Source organism: Chinchilla lanigera, unplaced genomic scaffold, assembly GCF_000276665.1.
Source record: "Chinchilla lanigera isolate Chin_1 unplaced genomic scaffold, ChiLan1.0 scaffold00027, whole genome shotgun sequence".
In the NCBI taxonomy this organism is placed as follows: Eukaryota; Metazoa; Chordata; class Mammalia; order Rodentia; family Chinchillidae; genus Chinchilla; species Chinchilla lanigera.
Window position 1 is genome coordinate 3,316,678 of NW_004955428.1, and position 23,854 is coordinate 3,340,531.

Genomic DNA, 23,854 nt, shown 5'->3' on the forward strand with positions numbered 1-23,854 from the left:
TCGAACTCACGACCTCGCGCTTGCCAGGCAGCCGCTGTGCCGCTGAGCTAAATCCCCAGCCCCTGCTCCCTTCTCGATCGCTTCCAGAAACGCGCGGACGTCTGGCTCAAAACGCGCCTCCCGCAGCGCACACCCCTTTCCTCCCGCCAGGGCTGCTTAGGTTTGGGGCGCTTCTGAGTATTACCTGCCTGCCTGAAAAGAGGCGACTCGGCCCTGGTCCGGCCCCTGAACCTTCTCAAATGAACCACGCGCGAGCCTTTGGGACCGACCGCTTGGAATACACCAACATTTTAGGTTATCGTCGAAGGGAGTGTCAGTCTAGCGACCAGAAATGAAAGTTGCCCGGTTAAATTTGAATCTCAGATACACGGTGAAATTTTTCGTATAAAAAGTTGCGTGGGACGTAATTGCTCTAAAAACGTATTTTTTGTTAACCTGAAACTCACTTCTAACTAGGTATCTTACTTATCTTTCACCCTGGTTGTCCATTCTGTGACTTTTGATGTTGTTGTTTTATGTTGATTTTTGTACTGGAAATGGAACTCAGGACCTTGTGCTTGCCAGGCAGGCGCTGTGCCCCTGAGCTATATCCCCAGCTTCTCGCCGTACTTTTTAAACTTTTTTTTAAACTGTGACATTGATAGTTCATATATTTGAGCTTTTTGAGATTTAAGAACACTGGGAGTTACTAATCCAGGTTGCTTTAGGTTAAATTCTCATTGTCCCCCCAAACACGTCTATGAGTTAGGAGTAAACCAGGTAATCTCAGCAGTAGTGTTAAAGTTTGAGTTTGAAGGTGGCTTCATATTAAGTCCTTTAGTCAGTACTACATTTTGTCATCATGTACATGAAAATGTCCAATTCTATCTCACTGAAATACTAGAAACTACATTATAAGACTTCTAGTCTTTCATTTTATACCCTTTCCCCCTTCTTCATTTTCTCTAAAGAAGACTATTAAAATGTTTTTATCTTAGAACAATGAGAATATTTATAACAAAAATAAATGGTTTCCTGTAACCAGAAAGCAAGTAATGTTGGAAGGCAATTTAGAATGATAGCCTTTGAGGACATTTTAATATAGTTAATCTTTTTACAAGGTCTGACAGATTCATATAAACACTTTGATCTTTTTTCTGGTTATAACCAAAAAGTTTACTTTCTCAAAGGGTTTAGATTCCCATCATTCATAGGTACAAGTTCCTAAAATGGTATATTTCTGAGAACGAAACACTCCTACAATAGCAAATAAATCAGAGTTTTAATTTTCTATAAGTTCAACATATTAATAATTCATTAATTTTTTAACAAATATCTAAACTCTGTGAAGACAAGCTCTTTTTTTTTTTTTCTCTTTTTGACTGTTTTGCTCACTGCTTCGTCCCTAGCATCTGGAAGATTGTGCAACATCTAATAGGCATGGTAAATGTTTGTTGAAAAAATGAGTGATCAGGTACATGAGTAAATGACTGAATTTACTAAGTACCTACTCATATTATAGGCACTAGGTTAACAACAATAACCACATCCCTTTCCTGGATCTTATGTTACGGCTGGGGGAAATGCACATGCATGAAATACGATTACTGTCTGATGTCAGGTGTAGGCAGGGACAGGAAGGAAAGTACTGAAGTTATGCTTTGGTACTCAGTTGCTTTGAAACTCGTCACACTTGGTACTCAATGCATTTTGACTCCATATTTTGTCCCGGTATTTGTCGTGTGTTTGATACTCTGTGCACAAGAAAGAACTTGTTGGTGTCAATTGCCTTGTGACTCACTACCCTTTCCAGCCAAAACAATTTATTTGATACTGTTTTTGGTAGTGTTTGGCCTTCCTGGAACTAATTAATGAAGGTTACTGTTGTAGTTTGGGCTTTACAAGGGGAAACAACACCATACAGGACACATCACTTATAAGATTATTTTATAATAGTTGCCCAAAAAGTCATATACAAAAAGAGTACAGGAAATATGTCCACAAAATAAAGACCAAAGAATCCACCTGAGGGCCTTGATCCACAGTAAGGTCATGCATGAGTCCAGCTGAAGACCTAGAGCTCATAACAATGTCCCCCCATGAGTCCAAATGGAGGCCAAGAGCCCACAACAATGCCTCATGCGGGTCTGTTTCACGGTTCTGCTCTGGGAAGGCTCAAAGGTGAGTGGTGGAATCTAGAAAGTCTGTGCAGAAGGATGAAGGACCTGTGCTAGCAGGCTGAGGGATCTGCAGTAGAGCCAGGAAGTGATGCTCAAAGTAAAAACCAGAGCTCCCCCAAAAGGTACCACAGCCATCCTCAGTGACAGGTCTGGAGCTCCTCCAGTGATGAGAACAGCTGATCTTAATCAGGAAAGCCAGCAAACCAAGCTTCTGCATGAGACTGAATAATGCACAGTCTTCCCTTCTGGAGCGAGAAAGCCATGCTCAAAGTGAAGACCAGAGCTCCCCCAAAGTGAACTGTAGCCATTCTTAGCAACACAGAGGTCCCAAGTTCCTTCGACCATGAGAGTGGCCAAGTTCATCAGAAAAGCCAGCATGACAAGGTCCTCCAAGAGAATTAACAGCAGCCCCAGGAAAACCAACAGCTCCCAACAACTTCTAAACTTCTTCCTCTCCAGTTCTGCCTCTCATGCTGCCAGCAACAATCCACAGGTGAGCATCCCACACCTAGCACCACACTGGTTCAGTTCAGCTGGGTGTTACAAGTTGACCATCAGTGGAGTCCACCACAGTTACCAAGGAACCAATGTATTTTGATTTTGTTGTCAGAGAAGGATTCTCCATGGAAGTTATATTTGAGCAGATTTCTGAATGAAGTGAGGAAGCATTTGTGTGAATATTTGGGAGGAAATCTTCCAGACAAAGGGAAAAACATGTGCAAAGGCCCTGAGTTAGTTTGGATTTCATTTACTTGTGAGACCACAGTAGGACTATAAGTTTTACTCTAAATAAGAAGCCATTGCAAAGTTTTGTGTAAAGGAGTGGCATGATTGTATGTGTATATTTAAATGATTATTCAATTTGGGCTGTGAGAAAAGAGAAAAGGAAAGAAGGAAGGAAAGAAAGGAAGGAAAGAAGAAAAAGAGAGAAAGAAAAAAGAAAGAAGGAAAGGAAGAAAAAGGAAAAAGAAAAAGAAAGAAAGAAAGAAAGAAAGAAAGAAAGAAAGAAAGAAAGAAAGAAAGAAAGAAAGAAAGAAAAAGAAAGACAATGCTCTAGGAAGTTTTGGTTTCTCAACCTTAGCATTATTGACATTTTGCACTGGATAATTCTTTTTGGGGATTTAAGAGGGGACATCCTATATATTGCGGAATATTCACAGGCTCTCTCAGCTCTGTCCAGTAGATGCCAGTAGCCACATACCTGCTCCAGTTGTGACTGTTGATGTTTGAGAACCGCTAGTATTACAGTTTGGATCTAAAATGCCACCCAGGGTCCACATGCCAAGGGTTTGGTTTCCAGCTGATGGTTTTGGAAGGTGACTGGATCGTGAGTGGGCTGGTCTCATCACGGGGTAACTATTGATGAGTCCCATTGACAGGTTTATAGCAGAGTGGTTCTTTCCTTTCTCATCCTCTGCTATGCCTTTCCACTGTGATATTCTGCCTTGCACAGACCTAAAAGCTAGAGAGCAGCTGATCAGGGACTGAAGCCTCTGAAACCATGAGAGGAAATAAACCTTTCCACCTTTAAGTTGTTTTTCTCAAGCATCTTGTCACAATGACAGAGAACTAACACAACTGATTTAAATGCCTAAGAAATGGAGTTACCACTTGCTGAAATGGAAAGGCTTGGAAAGCAGCAGATGTTGGTGGGAAAATCAGTGTTAACGTTATACATGAAATACCCATTAGAGAGCCTGGAGGAAGAATTGAATAGTCACTGGATATGTCAGACTGGACCAGGACTGGCAAGATTAATTGGAAAAGATCACCATGCAATAGCTAAGGCCATGGAATAGGTGAGATTAACTACAGGGTAGATGGAAAACACCAAGCAGTAAGACTTGGGGAATTCTAGTATTCCACCATCAAGGGAAAACTAGGAAAGTGAAAGAACTAAGCCAAGAAGAGATTTCAGGGGAGAAAAGTGTAACAGAGAGAGAGTAAGTTCTCCAGTGCAGTAATAAAAAGCCATCTAACAATCCTTGTCCCCTAGTTATTGTGAACTGATCAGGCCCACCATCTCTCAAATGAGTGGAAAGTGAAGGCTTTAGTAAATGAGACAACTGAAATGATTTCAGGGCTCCAGGAAGATCCAAACCCCTCACAGAATTCATGATTATCTGGGTTAAGACCAAGAACTTCTCTAGGCAGCCCATATTTCTTATGTTATCAAATAAAGCGGGGGAATATTGAAGAAAATGTAAGAATCTGGGCAGAACTTGGGAATCCCTTTAAGGACTTCTCCAAGTAATACATTATGTTAATTTAGGAGAACTATGTTATCTCCAGGAAGGCCTTTACTTGCAGCTACAGTCTCCTTATAGATAATTGGGGTTGGAGCCAGATGTCCTCAGCTGGGGCTTTATCTTGTCCTTCAAGGCATTCCACCTTCACAGGCCAATAGAGGCCTCAGTGGGGACCAGTGACTCAGAGATTCATTTACCATGAGTCTGCTGTCCATCACCAAACAAGAGACCTGGCCCTTGGGCAACCTCACACATAAACATGAAAAGCCAATTGGTTAATATTAAATCCTGCTCAGAGCCACTTCATAGAGGTCTCCAACAGAGGTCATCATTCCTGTATCACTGGTGACCACAGCAGCCCCTTGTGTCCAAGGCTTTGCTTCTTGAGGTGCTTCATCCCAGTCAGCCATGGACAATGATTCAGGCCACTGCTGTGCATGTGTATTACATATCACAGACTTACACTATCTCATTCCCAGGGGTGATTGCTGACTTTAAGCATAAGTCAGACTGATAGCAAGTCCCAGACTCCCTCCTTTGAGAGTGTTTCCTGGAGGCCTTAGTCTTGTGCTAGCTGCCTACTTTGGAAGCATCTTTGACAGCAAACCTGCAGCTGGCACATACAGCTAGTGCTGCTACATCCTCAGTGATACCGTATTCCTTCTGCTGCATTTTATTGGTCCTGGTAGTCACAGGTGTACCCAGATTCAAGAAGGGAAGTAATTGATGGTACCTGCTGACAGATGACAGGGGAGATCGCACCGCAGAACAGCAGATGAAGGGGAGGATGTTGTTTAGCTATCTTTGAAAAATGCAGTCTGCTGCACCCATTCTCCTTACCTTTCCCCTTGTGACTGAAATAGCAGCGTGGTGGCTTCTCTTTCTCTGAAGATGTTTCTGTGTGGCAGACATCCAGCACTGGCTCTCTAGTGGGGTGATTTGTGGCTGCTTCTGAGGGCCTCCTGGGTCTCCCTGCTACCCATTTCCTAGTGTGAGCCATCGACCTCTGCCATATGCATAAACTGTCTCCTTCTGGCCTTGCCAGGTGCTCTAACTGCTAAGAGTCTTTTGCCTCATAGGCGCCTCATTGTGGTTCTCATGCATTATTTGCTTGGCCATAGCAAACTCTAGCATTTTGCTACTAGAAGCTGTGCTCCTGGGGACCACTTCACAGATGTCTAGCCTGGGCTTAGCAGCTCCTCTCCTTCTCTCCTGACCCTCTACATCTGGCTGCATGAGACTCCTTGTAGGTCCAGTGGTTCTGCAATTTTCAGGGTAGGAATGCACCTCCTCCCATGAATTAGTGAAGAAAGGTCTCATTCTGGAGCACCCACACTTTATTTTTTGGAATTTCTGTTCTTTTGGTGGACAGGAAACACCTCGTGCCATACAAATGGAGTATTGTATAAATATAACTAATGTGTCTGGCCTTGTTGCCAACAATGCACATTGCTATTACCTTCCATGGAGCAGACCTGGAGAGGAGAGGAGTACCCAAGTGCAGCCCTAAATCAACAGAATGCGGGGTCTGTATGTGGGCTATTCAAGGCACTGCCTGGTGAAATTGAAAATATATGTAGAACAACACTGTATGCCAACAGTCACAAGGAAAGGTGTGTGTGTGAGGAGGTGGTAAATGTTTTAAGTTTTAGCAATGTCAAGAAATGAAAATATAATCCTAGCACTCTTGGAGGCTAAAGAAGGAGAATCTCAAGTTTGAGCTTAGTTTGAGCAACTTGGCAACTGGAGGTGGTCTCTCAAAATTAAAAAGGTGAGTGGTGGTAGCTGAGGATGTAGCTCAGTGTGAGGGCTCTAGGTTCAATCCCTAGTGCAAAAAAAGGTGAGAAAGTAAGAATTTGTCTTAGATTGTAATAAGTTAAGAATTTCTGTTGAAATTTGTGAACTAACCACTAAAGTAATAGAAAAATAACATATAACTATATCACTAATTATATTAAATGCTCCAAAGTAAAATTAAAATATTTTCTGGCTGAATATAAAACAAAAAAGCTTGATGCTTACAAGGACCATTTGAGTTATGAAGATAAATATTGGAAGAAAATATATGAAAAAATATACACTCACAATCTGAACCACAAGACAGTAGATGTAAGTGTATTAACACCAGTAAAGTAGACTCTAAATCAAAATGTAACATAAATCTTGAATAAACCTAGAATAACTATCAAGAAAGTGCTTCTATTTCATATCATTCTGATGTTTTTAAATCAGGAATTTAGAGATTTAGAGAAGATATTAAGTATTAGGAACCAACACAAACTTCTCTTGAAGAGCTATACATTTGATCATTTCTATTACACACTTTATGTGTCTTAGCAATTCCACTATATACTAGTCAAGGTTGAATTAATGTACCATCTTACTAATGATTTATAGCCCAACTTCTGATCTTATGGATTAATACATATACTATACAGGTTGTTATGTATTTTAAATAACATGCCTACCACCACATATATCTTAGGGCAGTGGTGGCGAATTTAAGGAATGCATGCCATAGTGGGCTGTTTGTATCACTGAAAAGCTCTAAAAGGTTTGCCATCACTCCCTATCACAAGGGGAACTCTTAAATATGTTTACCAGGACACAAATACCAGGATATTCTTGGCACGTGAATGTTCTTATAATATTGTTCAACAATGAGAGGAGAGATAAATGTGTTGTGGTACAGTGAAATTTCTATAGTAGTTACAATGAATGAACTATAGATTGACTCATCAGTTATGGATGAGTCTCAAAAGCATAAAGTGAGGAAAAGAAGCAAGTATAGAATGCCTATATTTTCTTTTAATTGATGTCTTAAGCCAAGTGTAAGTCCACTTGCAAAATGTTAGAACTATAAAGGGACGCAATGGATAATTAATATAAAATTCAAAATTCTCATCTGAGAGTAGGGAGGAAGGAGAATGTGATCTGGGAGGAACATAGGTGGGTTTTCTAAGACTCAGTAAGTTCATGGATACTCATTTCTATTTCTCTCCTTTAATCTGTTTTATGTACTTATTCTCATGTCTAATATATTTCACAATAAAACCTAATGCAAGCCAGGGCATAATGCTGTGTGTTTGTGATCCCAGCACTCAGGGGTGGGGGGATGAAGCAGGAAGATTACAAGTTTGAGCCCACCCTGGGCAATTTAGCAAGACCCTGTCTCAAAATAAAAAATAAAGGATTAAGGGTGTAGTTCAGTGCAAAGGCCTCAGGTTCGATCCCCACTGCTGCAAAAACAAAACAAACAAACAAAAAATCTAATGTATAACGGGCCCTTAGGGAATTTAAAGGGATTGGTGCATACTCTGATTTGATTATTGCAAAGCATACCTGGAGGTGAGTAATTGTGTGTATTCTGCTTTTTAGCTTCATCTCCTACTGCCTCCTGTAGTTTGGATGCTGAATATCCCCCTAAACACAGGCGTAGTCCCCATAGTATTGCTGTTGGGAGGCAGTGAAATGTCTAAGGGGTGGGGCCTATTGGGAGGTCTTTAGGTCATTGGAGGTTGTACCTTTCAAGGCTACTGGTGGTACTGTATCCTTAGTCTGGAGTGTCCTTCCTTGCCTTTTTCTGTATGGCAAAATTCTTTTTTTTAATTTTTATTTTTATTAGTACATGTTTACAAGACATAATTATATTCATTGTGGGGAGTTGGTATGTGTACATAACACATCTTAGTTCTTTTATGTCCCCTTCTCCCCTACTCTCTCTCCCTCTTTCCCACTCTCTCCATCTCTGGGTCCTCTTCCCATTTGCAAAAGATCTATGTCTTTGTTTCCTATTATTTATCTTTTATTTTGCTCTTTAACTTATTTATAGTTTAGTGAAGTTCTATACCTTCTTCAGCTTCTCAAATATTCCCTCTTCTCTGAAACCTTTCTACCTCCCTCACCTACTCCTTCTTCCTCCTTAATCACTCCTGCCTGCCTGGCCTATGGCTCTGGGAGGGTAACTATTGTAAGAGTTATATTACTTGTTTAAATATATGTTCCTTGCCACTCGTCCCTTATACCCTGATGACCAGCTGATTTAGAGTAGAAACCTGGCTTCATTCCTTTGTTTTCCTGTAACCTGGTACAGTAAGGGAAACACAATAAGCAGTCAAAGGGAGATGGAATGACAGTGTCAGCCCACCTGAGGTGTTTACTGAGTGAAGAAAGCCAGTGGAGGAAGGCATGGCCACCTTGTTTTTGGCCTTGTGTACTGGCGCAAAGAGTCTGTGCTTTGCTCAGTATTTGTTCAGGGGACCTTTTAGAGGCCCAAAGCAGTGTTTCCAGGAGATTAATCATGAATTGGAGATGAAAGACCAATGAAGAAGCAATTATAATACTACAGCGATAGACAGTAAAGGCTAATATCAATGATCATAAAGATACAACAATTAAAGAGGTCTGCAGCAGTGCTTCTCAAATTTTAATGTGCACACCCATCAACTGGGAACATTACCGAAGGTGCACATTCTGATTCAGTCAGTTTGGGAAGAGCGCCCTGAGACACTGCATTTCTAGGGAGCTGAGAGCTGATATACCAGAGATTTGCATGGTCCAGTATAGTAGCGTCAGCCACGTGGTTGACAAAAGCTCAAACCATTACTGCAGCTAGGGGCCTGAATGCTTACCTCAGAGTGATTTTAAGTAGTTCAGATTTATACTTAATAACTGAGGCAATGCAAACTATTTCTCCAGCATGAAACTTTCCTCTCCCGGTGAGACGACCTTTCATTGTAAACATTACAATTCAGCATCTGAATTGAGATGTGCTGTTAAGTATAAAAGCCATAGGATTTAGATTACTTAATACAAGAAAGCAATGTAATATGTCCCACTGATTATTTCGATATCAGATAACATTTAGGATTTATTGGGTTTTAAAAGGTTGTCATTTAAAATCACCTTCACTGATTCCTTTTTACCTTTTAAAAACGTGGCTACCTGCAAATTTAAAATTACAAATGAGGCTTATGTTTTATTTCTATAGGACAGCAGTGTTTGGACCCCTGCTGTGAGAAACAGGGCTCGGTGGTACTTAGAATCTCACCTGGAACTTTTTTATACGGGCAGACGTCATGCTGGCCCTTTACACATATGAATCAGTGTTCATTTTCATGATTTTATTACAAAGATGTTCAGTTGACTCAAAGCATCTAATGATTGCTTATTTCAAACCTCTAGGAAGTGGCCCTCTAACATGTTGCTCTCAATAAATACCTAATCGAATGCACAGCTACTGCAATATAAATATTTTAAATAAAATATTGACCCTTTGATTTATCACAGAAGAATGTACAAGAAGCAGATCCAAGATTAGAGATGATGTCTTTTAACATTGCTGCACGGCTGCTTCTGTAAATGCTGCTTCCCCCACAGAAAACGCTTTCTCTTAGTGTTCATCAAATTGGGCCTTCAGGGACTGTCCTGCTTGGTGGAAAGCCAGACATGTTGCCTCACCCACGACACATCAACTCCAAGCATATGGTCCATTTTGCGAAGAAAATATTGTCTGGAAAATCCTAATCACATAGTTATTATTTGTACCAGCACATCCACCTCTAAAGTTTGTAAGCATCCTCAAATGTATCTACTATATGAATATTCAACATTTATCAACTTCATTTCTCTTGATTAAAGCACGATTCCGTTTTAAGAAGTCACTAAAACCAGCCTATTCATTTCATTCATTCAGTATATATTTGTGTAAGACCTGTAGGCTGGTCACTCTTGTAGACATTGAATTTAATAGGAAAAACAAAACAAACAGGCTTGGCGGTGCACATCTGTAATCTCAGCTATTCAGGAGGCTGAGCCAGACAGACTGCAAGTTCCAAATTCAGCCAAGGTAACTTAGTGAGATCTTTTCCCAAAACGAAAGTATTTTTTGAAAAGGGTTAGTGATGTAGCTCATGATAGATCAGTTGCATAGCATGTTCCAGGGCCTGAGCTCAATCCTTAGCACTGCAAAAACAAAACCAAAACAACTTCAAAATTCATGCTATTCTCAAGCTTGCATTCTTGAGACCTCTGAAGATGGACACAATTTAATAAGAAGTCGGATAGTGATTAGTGACTTAAAAAAAAAAAAAAAAAGAAGCAGAAGATAGTTTGCATAGCATGGCAGGGTGTGCTTATCTGAGGCAGTTCTGATGCAGTAGAAAGCCGAATGCTGCTCAGGAATTGTAGCCACAGGGAACCTGACGGGGAGCACTTTGCATGGAGAATGCTGCTGGAGCCAGCACCCCATGGCGGGAGAGGATCTGCTCAGCTAGGAGGCCTGTGTGGCTGGAGCTGGTCTCCCTCAAGGAGACAGGGAGAGCAGGACATGAGGCCGGAGCAGAACCCAAAAGCAGATGGTATAGGGCTGGGTTTGCCACAAGAAGTCTGCTGCTATTTTTCTGAGTGTGCTCTGAGATCTCAAGAGGGTCTGAGCTGAGGAATGGTTTCCCCCAGCCTCTGCCCTCAGCTGTCCACATGTGTGCCCTTGCTGCTGCAAGGCAGATGAAAGAAAAATAGTCAGTACGGAATCTAAACAAGTCATTATTGTTTGTGCAGTTTCACGTAGGATCTTAGCTGTAAAAAAATCCATCTAAATTTATTGCCACCCAAGCCCTGTATTCATCTTTTGTTCCACCCACATCATTGGGAATTTCTGTGCTTTCTCTACTAACTGAAACCCCATTTATCTATATTCTCATATCAGCAATAGCTACTCTTGAGATAAGGTCTGATCAAAAATATGGTGAATGTTTAAATTTAAGTTATTACAGTAAAAGACATGGCCATTAATCCTCCTTAACACACTGCCCTTTTCTTTGAACACACTTATCCCATCATTCTCACTGCTTTCTGAAGTAGTTCTGGAAGTCCTCTTCCCTGTCTTTAGATGTCCTGTCATAGCTGCCTCAATGATCTGAATCAGTCCAAAACATTTACCCTTCGTGGTCATTTTGACTTTGGGGAAGATGCAGAAGTCACGTGGTACCTAAACTGGTACCAGATCTGATGGATAAGGTGGATGAGGAATCACTGTGATGTTTTTATGGGCCTGCCTTTCCATTGGATGGCCCTTGGCAGCAGCACTGACTACATCTTTGGTCACACCTCCTAAAGGCACTGTATGATATACAGATACACAGGTATATATTCTTTGTTATCTATGTCCACACTGACATACATATTTTACATTTTTAAATCACAGAAAATTATGTCATACAATTGCTGCACGTATAAATATATATCTTTGTTTTCTTCTTTGCAGGTAATCAATTAACTAATTGTAAGAACCATATTTTGGAGTTTAAGGAAAATATACTACATTTACAAAATAAGAGCAAAAGCACTCGTGAAGAGCTTACAAAAGCCTTTAATGCGCTACAGTATGAAGTTATGCAGAGAGAGAATCAGTCAAGAAATTTAGGTCTGTGTTTTTGCTTTTGTATATGGTAGCTTCTCTGTCTTATGTTTCGTGTTTTGGAGACTTAGATTAAATGCCTTCTGAGTTTTAGGCATTTCCCCTCCATGACCATAACTAAACTGGTACCATTCATTCTCTTACTGTGAGGCTGTGGAGATCAGGTGAGAGACATCACCGATGCACTCTCTTTCTTTTTTTTTTTTTTTCTTTTTTTTGTTTTTTTTTGGTTTTTCTCTGGTACCGGGAACCGAACTCACGACCTTGCGCTTGCCAGGCAGGCGCTTTGCCGCTGAGCTAAATCCCTAGCCCCTACCGATGCACTCTCCTTCTCTCTACTTGGACAGTGGTCTCCTGTCTATGAACTGCACCACACCATTCACCCTGTAAATACGGCCAGCACCTGGGCACCACCTCTGCCCCTCTTCCCTCTTGCCTCTCTTCAGTCAGTCAACAGGCAACCCTCTCGGTCCGCATCCTGGCTCCCTCACACGTCGTTCACATTCTCCATCACCATCTCCATGACACTAATCAGGCCACCGTCGTGCTTCATCTCAACGTTGGACTTACCACATGCTCCAACGGTCCTTCCATCTCTCCAGTCGTGCACCCACCTATCTATAGCCACTGTGGCCAAAGTGAAAGCTGCAGCATCCTGAATATAAAGCTTCAGTGGCTCATTATTACTCCAGGATAAACATTCCTGCCTTGTGTCCAATCCTTTGCCCACGCTTAACCTCTGGCAATCACAGATCAATTTCCTGGCTGCCGTACAAATGCAGTCATATGGTGTGTCACTCTGTGGGACTGGCTTCTTTCACTTAGCACAAATATATGCAAATTGTTATGCGAACAGTTTTTTTCCTCTTTTTTTTGCTGAGTTGCATTTTATTGTATGGATGTACAATGGATACAGTTTGCTGATCCTTTTGCCAGTTAAAGGACATCTGAGTTGTTTTGGTTTTGGGCAATTACAAATCAACATTGCTATAAGCATTCATTACAGGGTTGGGTTTTTTTTTGTATGACAATAAGTTTTAATTTTTTAAGGATTACGACTAGAAGGAGGATTGATGTGGGATATGTCGAGTCTGTGTTTCAGAACCTGCCGGGCTGTTCTCCAGGGTGGACGTACCATTTGGCATCCTCTGCAGCAGTGCATGACATTTCCCATCACTCCAGTTCTATGGCCATTCCAGCGTCATGCTACCTCAGTTTTAATATTAATCCCCCTGTGACTAGTGATGTTCAACATTTTCATGTGCTTATTTGCCATCCAGATATCTTAGTTGGGAAACATCTGTTCAAATCTTTTTCCCATTTTTTAAATGAGTGGTTCACTTCCCTGTTGAATTTTGAGAGTGCTACATATTATCCTGGATGCATACCAGGTGGATACATGATTTAGGAATATTTTCTTCCAGTCTGTGGTTTACCTTGGCTTTCTTCTTTTTCTTTTTTGCCTCTGGTACTGGGGATGGAACCACCCCAAAGCCTTCACACTCAGCTATGTCCCTACACCCTTTTTAAAATTTTGAGAGAGTGTTGCACTAAGTTGCCCAGGCAAGACTTGAACTTGCAATCCTCCTGCCTCAGCCGCCCAAGTGCTGGGTTTGCAGAGGTGCACCACCATATTTGGCTTTATTTTCTTGACTTTCTTTAGTGTGCAAACACTTTTGCTTTTCTTGAAGTCCAACTGATCAAGTTTTCTTTTATGTATTGTTAGGTTGTATCTAAGACCTCTTTACCTAGCCCAGGGACATAAGGATTTTCTTTTTTTAAAAAAACTTCACAGTTTCATGTTTTACATTTATATTTTGGAAATTTTTGCATTAATTTGTATAAGTGGTCTGTAGTACAGATCAACCTTCAGTTTTTTCACTTTGATGTTGAAGTGTTCCAGCAATAGGATATTAACTGTCTTTTCTGCATTGATTGATCACTTTCTCCTCTTTGCCAGAAATCAACCATGCATGTATGTGTGGATGTGTGGATATCACATGTATGTGTGTGTATGTGTGTATGCATGTGTGGATCAATTTCTTTATTCTCATCTGTTCTACTGCCTATTTTTATGTAATACCATGCTGTTTTGATTACTAAGTTATATATAATAAATTAAAATTCAATAGTATGAGTTCTCTGTTTATCTCTCCTCTTTTGAAATTGTTTAAGAAAAATTTAATGAAGGGTATAAACAGAGTCATTAAATGTTAAGGGGCTACAAAGTGGTTATAAGGATGCCAACTTTAGTGAAATGATATTTATCAGAATTGAAAAGAAACTATTCCCATAGCATGTTTCACTTAGAACTAACAGCTCTGTTGGTCTGTGGTGTAGCTCATGGTGCTAGGCTTAAGTTAAAATTGCTTTTAAAATAAATATGAATCAATAATCTTTGAATATACTTTATTGTAGTATAATTTTGATAATTCACATGTAAGAATATATTTCTCTTTCATACTAAATTAGTCTGTGGATTAACTTATTATCCCTCATTTAAAAATTTGTATCAGAGAGAAAAATATCCCTATGGCTAAAAATTCAGAGGCCTTATTTATTTTCTCTTTCAGATGAAGAGAAACTAGATACAGTGAGTGAGGGAGAAACAGCATCTAATATATTTGAAGATTTTAAGTTCTTTCTTCCTCATCTAAAGAAAGTCAAAAGAGTTTATCCTAAAGTAATCATTAGCCAAGGAAAAACAGGTGGTAAGAAACCTTAGACTGGGAAAATTGAAAGATATTTTGATATTTTGGGGGTGAACTTTTATGTTTGAAAGTGTTTGAGAGGACACCACCAGCCTATCTGGCTATGTATAAGAAGGCTACGTATATCGTAAGATAGGAAGGGTATGTATATCAGCAGCCATGCTCTTCTCTGGTCTGGCAGGAAAAAAATAGTCGTATAAATATTTAGTGATTTGATTTAAAATTCAATTTTAATACAGATATTTTGAAAATAGATCAATATCAATCAAATATACATTAAACATCTGCTAAATACAGATCTTTTCTCTTTGGTTTTGAAAAGCTATTTGTACTTGGCTGTTTTCCCATTTTCCCATCTGTTTTGGGGCCCAGGTCAGCAAAAGTTTTACAGAGAGGCAGTGCTTAAGCTCATCCTTGAAGCATGAACTCAGTTACACAAAATCAGAAAAAAAAAAAAAAATACAGTGGAATTTGAAGCAAGGACATTGGGCCAAGGCTCAGAATTTTATGCTATAGCAGCAGGAGCCATCCCAAGAATTGTACCAAGGTAGTGCATTCCACCCCTTGAAACTTGATTCCTATGTTACACTACAGGTAAGGATCAATTTCAGGTGCACTGTAGGTCTACACTGAAAGGCAAATAATAGGCCGTCTTGAAGATAACCTAGGAGAATATCCTTAGAATTTAGAGAGAAGCAAAGATTTCTCAAAAGAACCCCAAAAGGATGAACTATGAAGGAAACAGTGACTAAACTTCAGTACATTAAAATTAAAAATTTCTGTACACTAAGAGGCACAATTTGGAAAGGGAACCCAGAATGGGGATGACATTTTTACAACACATCACAAGCAAGAGGTTCATATTTGGAATATGTAATGAGCACCAATAAACCAGCAAAGCAGCAGGTGTGGTGGCACACACCTGTAATCCCAACACCTGCTGAGGCAGGAGGGATGCATTGAGTCCAAACCCATCCTAATGGCTCCAGTCGTTCAAATTCAATGGTAATCAACAAAACACTAATTTTAACTGCTATTTCCAAAGTTCAATCTCTTCCTTTAAATAAACATTTCTCAGTTTGCTGAGAAATGGCCCTAAAATAACTATCTCATCAATCTGTTTTTTACTTTTCTTACTGCTTTTTAGGAAGATGATTTTCTGAGTAACTCACGTGGCCGTTCTCACTTTCAATGTGGGGAAATTGAGGGTAGCGAGGCTGTGTTCTTCCCTCCTCTCACACCACCAGGAACTGGGGCCGCCATGATTGCATATGGGGGAATTGCTTGATGAAATCTTGCTGCAGTACTCCAGGATAGCGTGGGGATGGTTTTCCTCAGTGCTTCACTTTGTGTTGCACAATAAAAGCCACTTAGGGGCATGGAGTCATCCCATCAGACCACTTAGAAATTACTTCATACATTTTTCGCACTAATGAAAACATCTCATAGCGTTTTCACTGCTTGAAGTTCCAGTGTCTCTTCAAGAAGAACGGTAGAGGATTGTGTGACAGTGCTGTCAAGTTAAGTGAAAACTATGACAAGTGCTTGATTTAATTTTCATCGCACCAAAACCTTCCAATGTAAGAACATTGTGGGGTATGTTTAATACTTCGATTAAAATATAATGCACTGGAAATGAGAATTTCTGTCCCTATAGAAAATGAAAGACCTGATAATGTAGTTAGGATTACTTCTATAATGCAGTTTCAGACACTTTTTATAAGCATAAGACTAACCCAAGCATAGAAAGAAGCACAGAATTAATGCTGTTGTTTTGATTTGTGCCTTGAGATGACACTTCCATCCTCCTGTGTCTGCAGTTTCCTTTGCAGTAGGTATTCCCACCGTCAGCAGAGGAAATCACACTTACCTGAAGCAAACACTGAACTCCATTGTCACCAGGGTTACGCCTCAGGAAGAGGAGGATTCCGTAGTGATTGTTTCTGTTGCAGATGTACGTATGCAAGATAAGAAGTTCTTCTCTTCCTACCGTTTCCAAATTCCCTTCCTCAGTGGGGATCACTTTATCGTTTTATATTTTTATTCTAACTTTTTTTAAAAAATGGAATCCACACGTGCCTGTTTGGGGTTGCAGACAATATATATAATACTTTTTGACACCACTGAGGAAGAATTAAATATGTAAATCTACAAAGAAAACAAAATGGTTTAATGTGGGAGGGATAATTTTGCTAAACTTGAATTACCTCTAATATAGCATTCCTACATTCTATAGGATACAGAAATTGTATTTACACACAAGAACACTAAAGTTGATGCTATGGTAATAAGATGTCCAATAAAATATTAGTCCAATAAAATATTGGTAAATGTTGCAGGGTGTGCTGGCACATGCCTGTAATTCCAGCATTTGGGAAACCAAGATAAGAGGATCACTGTGAGTTCAAGGCCAGCCTAGGCTCCCTAGTAAGTTCAAGGCCTACTAATAATAATATTTTTAAAAGTTGGTGTATGTATCCAGAAATAATTTATATTAAGCCACAATAATTACCATTAATTGAAGGACTCCTTATGCCTTAGAGATTGTGGAAAATTTTTCTAGACATGATTTACAATCTGTGCTACATCCCTATAAAGTAGGTATCAACGTCCTGATCTTACAGATGAAGGAACAAGAGCTTAAAGAAAGTTAAGTAATTTGCCCAGTAATTAAAGATTCAAATTTATTTCTCTCATGGCTTCAAAGATTTCTATTTTACCCCTAATGACATTATGGCAATCACTGTAGAATTTGAAAATTTGAGTAAAAGTAATACAGTACTATGTATATACAGTACTATGTATATGTATGTACCATAAGACTTTTTGTAGGGAATTTGACTTGTGTCATATTTAAAATGTGTATATCTTTTATCCCAGAAATCCAAATTCAGGGAACTTATCCTTAGTGGATAATTTTGCCAGTGTTTAATCACAATAAAAATATGACAGTATAGAATAATAGTTGAAACCACAGACTCTGCATCTGGATTGCCACGGTTCAATTTCAGCTTCTACACTTCCTGGCTTGTAAAGCTGAGCAACTTATTTAAGTTCTCTGTGCCTACTTTCCTTGTCTGTTAAATGATGAGAATACCATCTCTATCACAGTAGTCTTCAGAGAAGAGATTAGCTAATATACTTAAAGTGCTTGAACTGAAAATGATACAACAAATAATCATTTCAGTGCAGTATTGCTTAATGACAGGATAATATTGGGAAAAAATCCAAAATATCTATTAATAAGAGGCTCACTAAATATTTTAGATCTCTAATACAATACTCTGTAGATGTTAAAAGGAAAGAGTATCTCCACACACTGATATAAAATCACATCCACATCATGTTGCTGAATGTAAAAAAGTTATAAAACATCACATTTAACATAATGTATTCTCTGTAAAATGAGAAGAAAATTACATAAATAAGAAATATATAAAGCAAAAAGAATGTACAAACTAGAGTATTAGCTTTCTGTCTCTGTGACAAAACACTGAAGATAAACAACTTAAAGGAGGAAAAATTTACTTTTGTTGATAGTTTTGGAGGTTTCTGGCTATGGAGGGTTAGCTCATTGCTTTTTAGACCTGAGGCAAGGCAGAAATACCATGAGGAAGGACAGAGTAGAGGAAAGCAGCTCAACTCATGGCAGCTGGGAAACAGCCGGGGGGGAGGGTCTCAATGTCCCCTTCAAAAGCATGTCCCCAATGACCTAAGGCTGGGGACCAGCTCTTGACTACATGGCCTTTGGGAGACTTTCAAGATCTAAACCATAGCATTAAAATAATGGTCTCCAAAATATAAGTAATGCTTACCTCTGAATGCTGGGAATCAGAGGAGTCATAGTTATTCTTTCTTTATCACTTGAATTTCTTATGATAAAGATGTATTTGAATGCAGAAAAGGAAAGCTCTATAAACAAAATTTTTCAATGGAAGAACTACTAGAAAAATGTAAACAAAAGATTGAACATTTATTGTAGTTCATCTCAGTTTCATTTCGTATATTGGAAGCAGATATATAATCTCCAAAATGTTTTGACATATTTCTGTATTTCATAGTCTTTATTTGTTTGCTTTTTGCACAATGCACATCTGTTTAAAATGTTTAGACGAACACAATATTGGGAACCAACTTACAAGTGCAATAGAGAAGGCTGTAATACAGACTTCAGCGGTATTTAAACTAATATCTTTCAGTGTTGATTCAATTTATGGTTATCTTAAGAATTTTAGGTACTGTAACAGACTTGGCTGTAGTATGTCTGATGTTTTTAAACAACCTGATTATATATAGTCAGAGATGCCTTTTGGAGTGCTCAGGTTTAATAATAGAACTGTCGTTTTAAAAAATATTTTCAGAATTTTATATTGGAAACGTTTAAGGGTTCTTGGCCACATCTTGTAAATGGCATCAGTTACTTTTTATAAAGACTCCCAAGGGGATCAAACATCAGACGCTTTTAACAAATGAGTTTGTGGTCTAATCTAGCACACTGTTCGATGTTCAAAGATCAAGTCCACAGAGTTTAGGACAGAAGAAAATTTAGGAAGCAAGCTGAGCAATACTGTCACAAAATTGTGGTACAATTTTAAAGTAAACTTGTTGTCACATAACACTAAGAAGATGAAGACATTTTCCAAAAGAGTAGTCCTTTGATTTAAATCCTTCTAAGAAGACCATTTTTAGAGCAAAAACACTTTTAGATATAGAAGATTCTGCATACTAATATTTAAGCGTAAAAACGGATAGCAATTTTTCATATTGTGGCAAAGGGGACAATGAAGAAATATTTTGTGTATTCAAGTCACATTTTTAAATACATGTTTTTTAAAATCCCTTATAAAAAATGAAAACACTAGAAAATATGAGGACACTAACATTCCACAGATAGATTTACATATAGCAAAAATGTTTGAATAATGAAACTATGGCTCATGCTTACTTTCATTAAATTTTTCCTGATTTTTTAGAGTAATGAAGATTATGTAAAATCAGTTGTTGACATGGTTAAACAAAGGTAAGTACTGTGTGATAAATTATAAAGTTAGTCATTCATTTTTCTATTCTACTTTCTTCTAGCCAACAGTAGTATTATTTGTTAATGATCATATTCTTTGTAACGAGTCTAGCTGTTCAGAAACAACCTGCTAGCTAATGCTAAGCTGGGATGAGGTATAGCTAAGGATTTCTCGGATTTTGCAGATCACCTATGTATTAAAATTCATAGATTATTGTTGTTAAAATACATATCCTTCATGAAATCTACTGACACTGACAGAAACTGCTAAATGGCATTCAGAACACTATTCCCTACTGCATGAGGTACAAGTGCTGTAACCAGTCAGAGCACATTCTGATAAATCAACAGTTATTTATCAAGCAAGATGCTGTAGAAGGAACTCAGCCTTCCAAATTCTTCTGCTCAAATGGCTAGTATCACTCATTAAAAACAAATCACAGTGTAGAGACTGTCATTATTAAGTGTTATGAGGAAGGCAATCTGAGAATATACAGGGAAGTAGTATTTCACTATTTTTGACAATAGAAAAAGGACATTCTCATCTAGGCGTAACTGCCCACACCTGCAGTTTCAGCATTCTGGGGAGTGAAGCAGGAGAATCGTAAGATCAAGCTCAGCCTGGAGAATTTAGCAACTTAGTGAGACCCTGTCTCAAAATTTAAAAGGGCTAAGGATGTAGTTCAGTCCTCAGTACCACCTGATACACAAAAGAAAAGGAAGAAAAATGTTTTCAAGATTGAGCTGAATTTAAATGTGTAAGTAGACCTTCAGAAAGACAAGAGTAGACTGAGTAGTCCGTACTTTAAAGTATTGAAATCATTATTAAAGCACTTTATTTCTTTTAGGAAATTTATCAAGAATAGTTTAAATAGTGCTTACCTTCTTGTTGTCATGTAACTCAAATACAGAACCAACATCTGTTCTTACTTTGGCAAATTGTAATACTTCGGAGTTCAAATCAGGTCCAAACATTTTATCATTTGTAGTTCCAGGGTCATGAAATACTGTATTCTGAGTTTCCTTAATGAAAAGCTTTCTTTAGCGGCACTGCTTCTTTGTGACCTGCTTTTCAAGGCAACCACCTTCCTGATTGATCTCCATGATAGGTTCACCCTCGCCAGCTTCCCTTTGTTGTGGGTCTGGGGTCTCCCGCAGTGGAAGCTGGCAACATTCCTGTGGGCAGCTGGCTTGTAGTCACATTACAGAATTCCTGCTGGCATTATTGTTTTCTGTACTTTCATGTCGGTGGATTCCCTCTTTCAATCACCCACTTTTGTTAAATGCCACATGAGTTTGTTTATGGTTAGGAGACTCCTGAGACAACACAACTGCATGCTTTCCTGTCTGTAAGTGAAGTGGATAACCCAGGCACAGTGACCAGTTGCCAACTGACTTTGAAAAAAGCATCTTGATTAGTCACTGATGCACACCTGTTCTTTCTGTAGTGATTTGGGCACTGAAGAATTAGAAGTGAAGTTTGTACTTTGCATGATTAATACACCACGGTAACTACAGTCTGAACAGTATCGTGGGGGAGGTTGTTATCTAACTAACACTGTAATTGTAATTGAGGTACTCAGAACAGTGTAGTTGGAACTGCCAGTTTTGTACAATGTTAAGGCCATGTATATAAAGCTTTGCCCTGCTTTTTATTTTGGGCAATGAAAAATAATATTTCCTTAAGATGTTAACATTTTAATAAATAATATAATACCTAAATTTAAATCCTTCTTAGAATTGTATTATGTCTCTAAAGGAAGATCATTTAAGGTTCTATCTGATCTCCCATCCTTTATCTTGATGATACAAGATTCATATTACAGCTTTTGTGAGCAATATTTTATGTATTTTAGTGATGTCCTTGTTGCTTTATCTGTATTCTTTAAAAAATAAAGATGCTAAAAAATAGATAGTTCTCCAAAGAGTTGTCAGTGAGTGTGAGATGTAACCCTTGTATACTGTGTTATCTGCTTTCAGAAATCACATTGCTATGTTCAAAAGGACTTTTATTAAATTCAAATTTATGCATTAAAAAAGATCCAATCCTATTGCTTTCTTGGAGCTATTATCATATTGTATTAGTTACAGTATCTTGAATGTCAGCATATGCCTCTGTGTATAAACGTAAAAAAATAGAAGTACCTATAATTTTTACAAATGGAAGTTATTTTAAATGTTGATTTTTTTTGATATGTCTGCCATTAATTTGGAACATAATTACTTTAGCTAAAAAGTAGTTATATGATATTGGTACTGTTTTACTTACTTTTCTCTCATTGCTGAGACAAAATACCCAACACCCCAAATTAAGGAAGGAAAGATTTATTTAGCTCACAGTTTGGAGAGGTTTCAGTCCATAATCAGCTGGCTCCAAGGCAGGGTGGCATGGCACAGGGCCAACTCTCCAAAGCGGCAGAAGACAGCAAAAGCAGCAAGAGCACAAGAGGGGAAGAGCAAGCCTCTCTCTCTCCCTTATATTGCAAGCAGGCTACCACTCCCTAGGGCGGTGTAGCACTCACACAATCTCCATGCCCTCCTCTTGCGCAGGATGAGGATGTTTTCAAAATCAGGACCCTGGCTCCCTGCTGAGTCACTTAATTAAACTTCTAAACTTCTCAAGTTGACACAATGTATCAACCATCACAAGTCATGTCAACATGTGAAATAATTCAAATCACAGTATTACGTGGAAATTCATCAAGAAATTGTATTTCAGTATGTTGTTTTGCTAAATTAAATATTCACTAAAAGTGTGCATGTACTTCTATTTACAGATTCAAACGACAAGTGAAGTCTGGATCCTTAGAAGTTATTTCAGTGCCTGACTTTTTCTATCCAAGCATATTATATGAGGAACCAGCTGATGACTCACAACGAACCAAGCGGTATGACACGTTAGAGAAAGGCACTGCCTTAGTTACCTTCTCCTCGCTCAGACTCAGTGTCCAACACCAAGCCCTGAAGGAGGAGAGGTTTATACTGGCTCACAGTGTAGTCAACAGTCAGCTGGTGGCCAGGCAGAGTCAGCGTGGGGAGGGCCTGGTGGAGAAGAGCCGCTCACGTCATGGTGGCCAGGGCACGGTGGGAGAAGGAGATGCTGCCTTCCAAGGCAGCCTCCAGGGACCGCCCCTCCTGACCGAGTCCCACTCCTGAGAGCACGTTCAGCCACACATCCGTAAGCGGATCAAAGCACTGGTGAGAGCAGGACCCAGATCCAATCACACTCTAGAAGCCCCACCTCGGAATACAGGAGGCCTCTGGGGGACGTTCTAAAGCAAAGCCGTCACAAGCACTCTAAATAGCTAACTTCGTCTGATGAGCTCCCGGGTCCAGCGTCTGATAGATATTAGCACAAATGCAGGGTGTGCGGGAGCCAGCTCCCCCTGGCCTGCAGCGCTGCCTGTGTACATCACTTTCCAGCTCTGTGTCCAGTAACTGAGCAGTAGCATGAAGTCAGGATATAGGAGGATTTACACATGGAAATGGGCAACAGTTAACATCAGGTTGTTCATCTCCCAAACCCTGAATCAGCTGTTCCACATTTATCTGCACGCTACTGACTGTGCTATGTTGCTAACAAATTATTAGAAAGACACAAAAAAGGGGTTTATAAGTCATTCCACCTGGATTCTAGTCCCAGTTTTCCTCTTTGCTGGTTGTGCTATGTGTATTAATTTACCCTTTTTCCATAGCCTCTTCAAGTTCCTGATATATTTGGTGAAATACTTCATATATGTAATATGTCATATACAAATTTATAAAGAGTAATTATGAGAATAAAATATGACAATTATGAAGGAATCTTGAGAAATTAAAAGCTCTATACATATGTGAAAGATTATATTTTTGAGTAATAAATGCATTAGCTATTAAAAAATACAAGAATTTGGTTCCTCAAAACAGAAGGAAGTCACATTAGAAGTTAGAAAAAGGTCTTATCCCAAGGAACCTATTAGCTTTATTTTTGTTTTAAACTTACAAGTTGTGCTACGTGTGGTGGCAAACCCTTCTAATCCAGCACTTGGGAGGCTGAGACATGGGGATCACAGACAGTTTGAGGCCAGAGTGAACTAGAGAGTGAGTTTAAGGCTAGCCTGAGCTACAGAGTGAGATCCTTTCTCAATAAAATAAAATAAAATAAAATAAAATAAAATGTGCTATGTCAGCATCTAGGGGTTATTGTTTAGCTTTTGTTTTGCTTTTAATTAGTTACATTATTCTCAGGCTTTGCAATCAGAGAGCTGGAAGTCATCCTAGATCTTTTTCTTCCTTATCCCTTTATACCTCTAGCATCT

The 23,854-nt window shown here is 39.0% G+C and overlaps 1 protein-coding gene across 1 annotated transcript in view; it reads left to right on the forward strand.

The window, feature by feature from the left end:
- Mgat4d (MGAT4 family, member D) overlaps window positions 1-23,854 on the forward strand; it is a 36,915-nt gene that overhangs the window by 647 nt on the left and 12,414 nt on the right. The window contains exons 3-8 of the mRNA XM_005386841.2: window positions 295-391; window positions 11,673-11,831; window positions 14,399-14,536; window positions 16,357-16,490; window positions 19,510-19,556; window positions 22,334-22,444. Coding sequence (XP_005386898.2) covers window positions 295-391; window positions 11,673-11,831; window positions 14,399-14,536; window positions 16,357-16,490; window positions 19,510-19,556; window positions 22,334-22,444 — 686 coding nt within the window. The remainder of the gene's footprint in view (window positions 1-294; window positions 392-11,672; window positions 11,832-14,398; window positions 14,537-16,356; window positions 16,491-19,509; window positions 19,557-22,333; window positions 22,445-23,854) is intronic.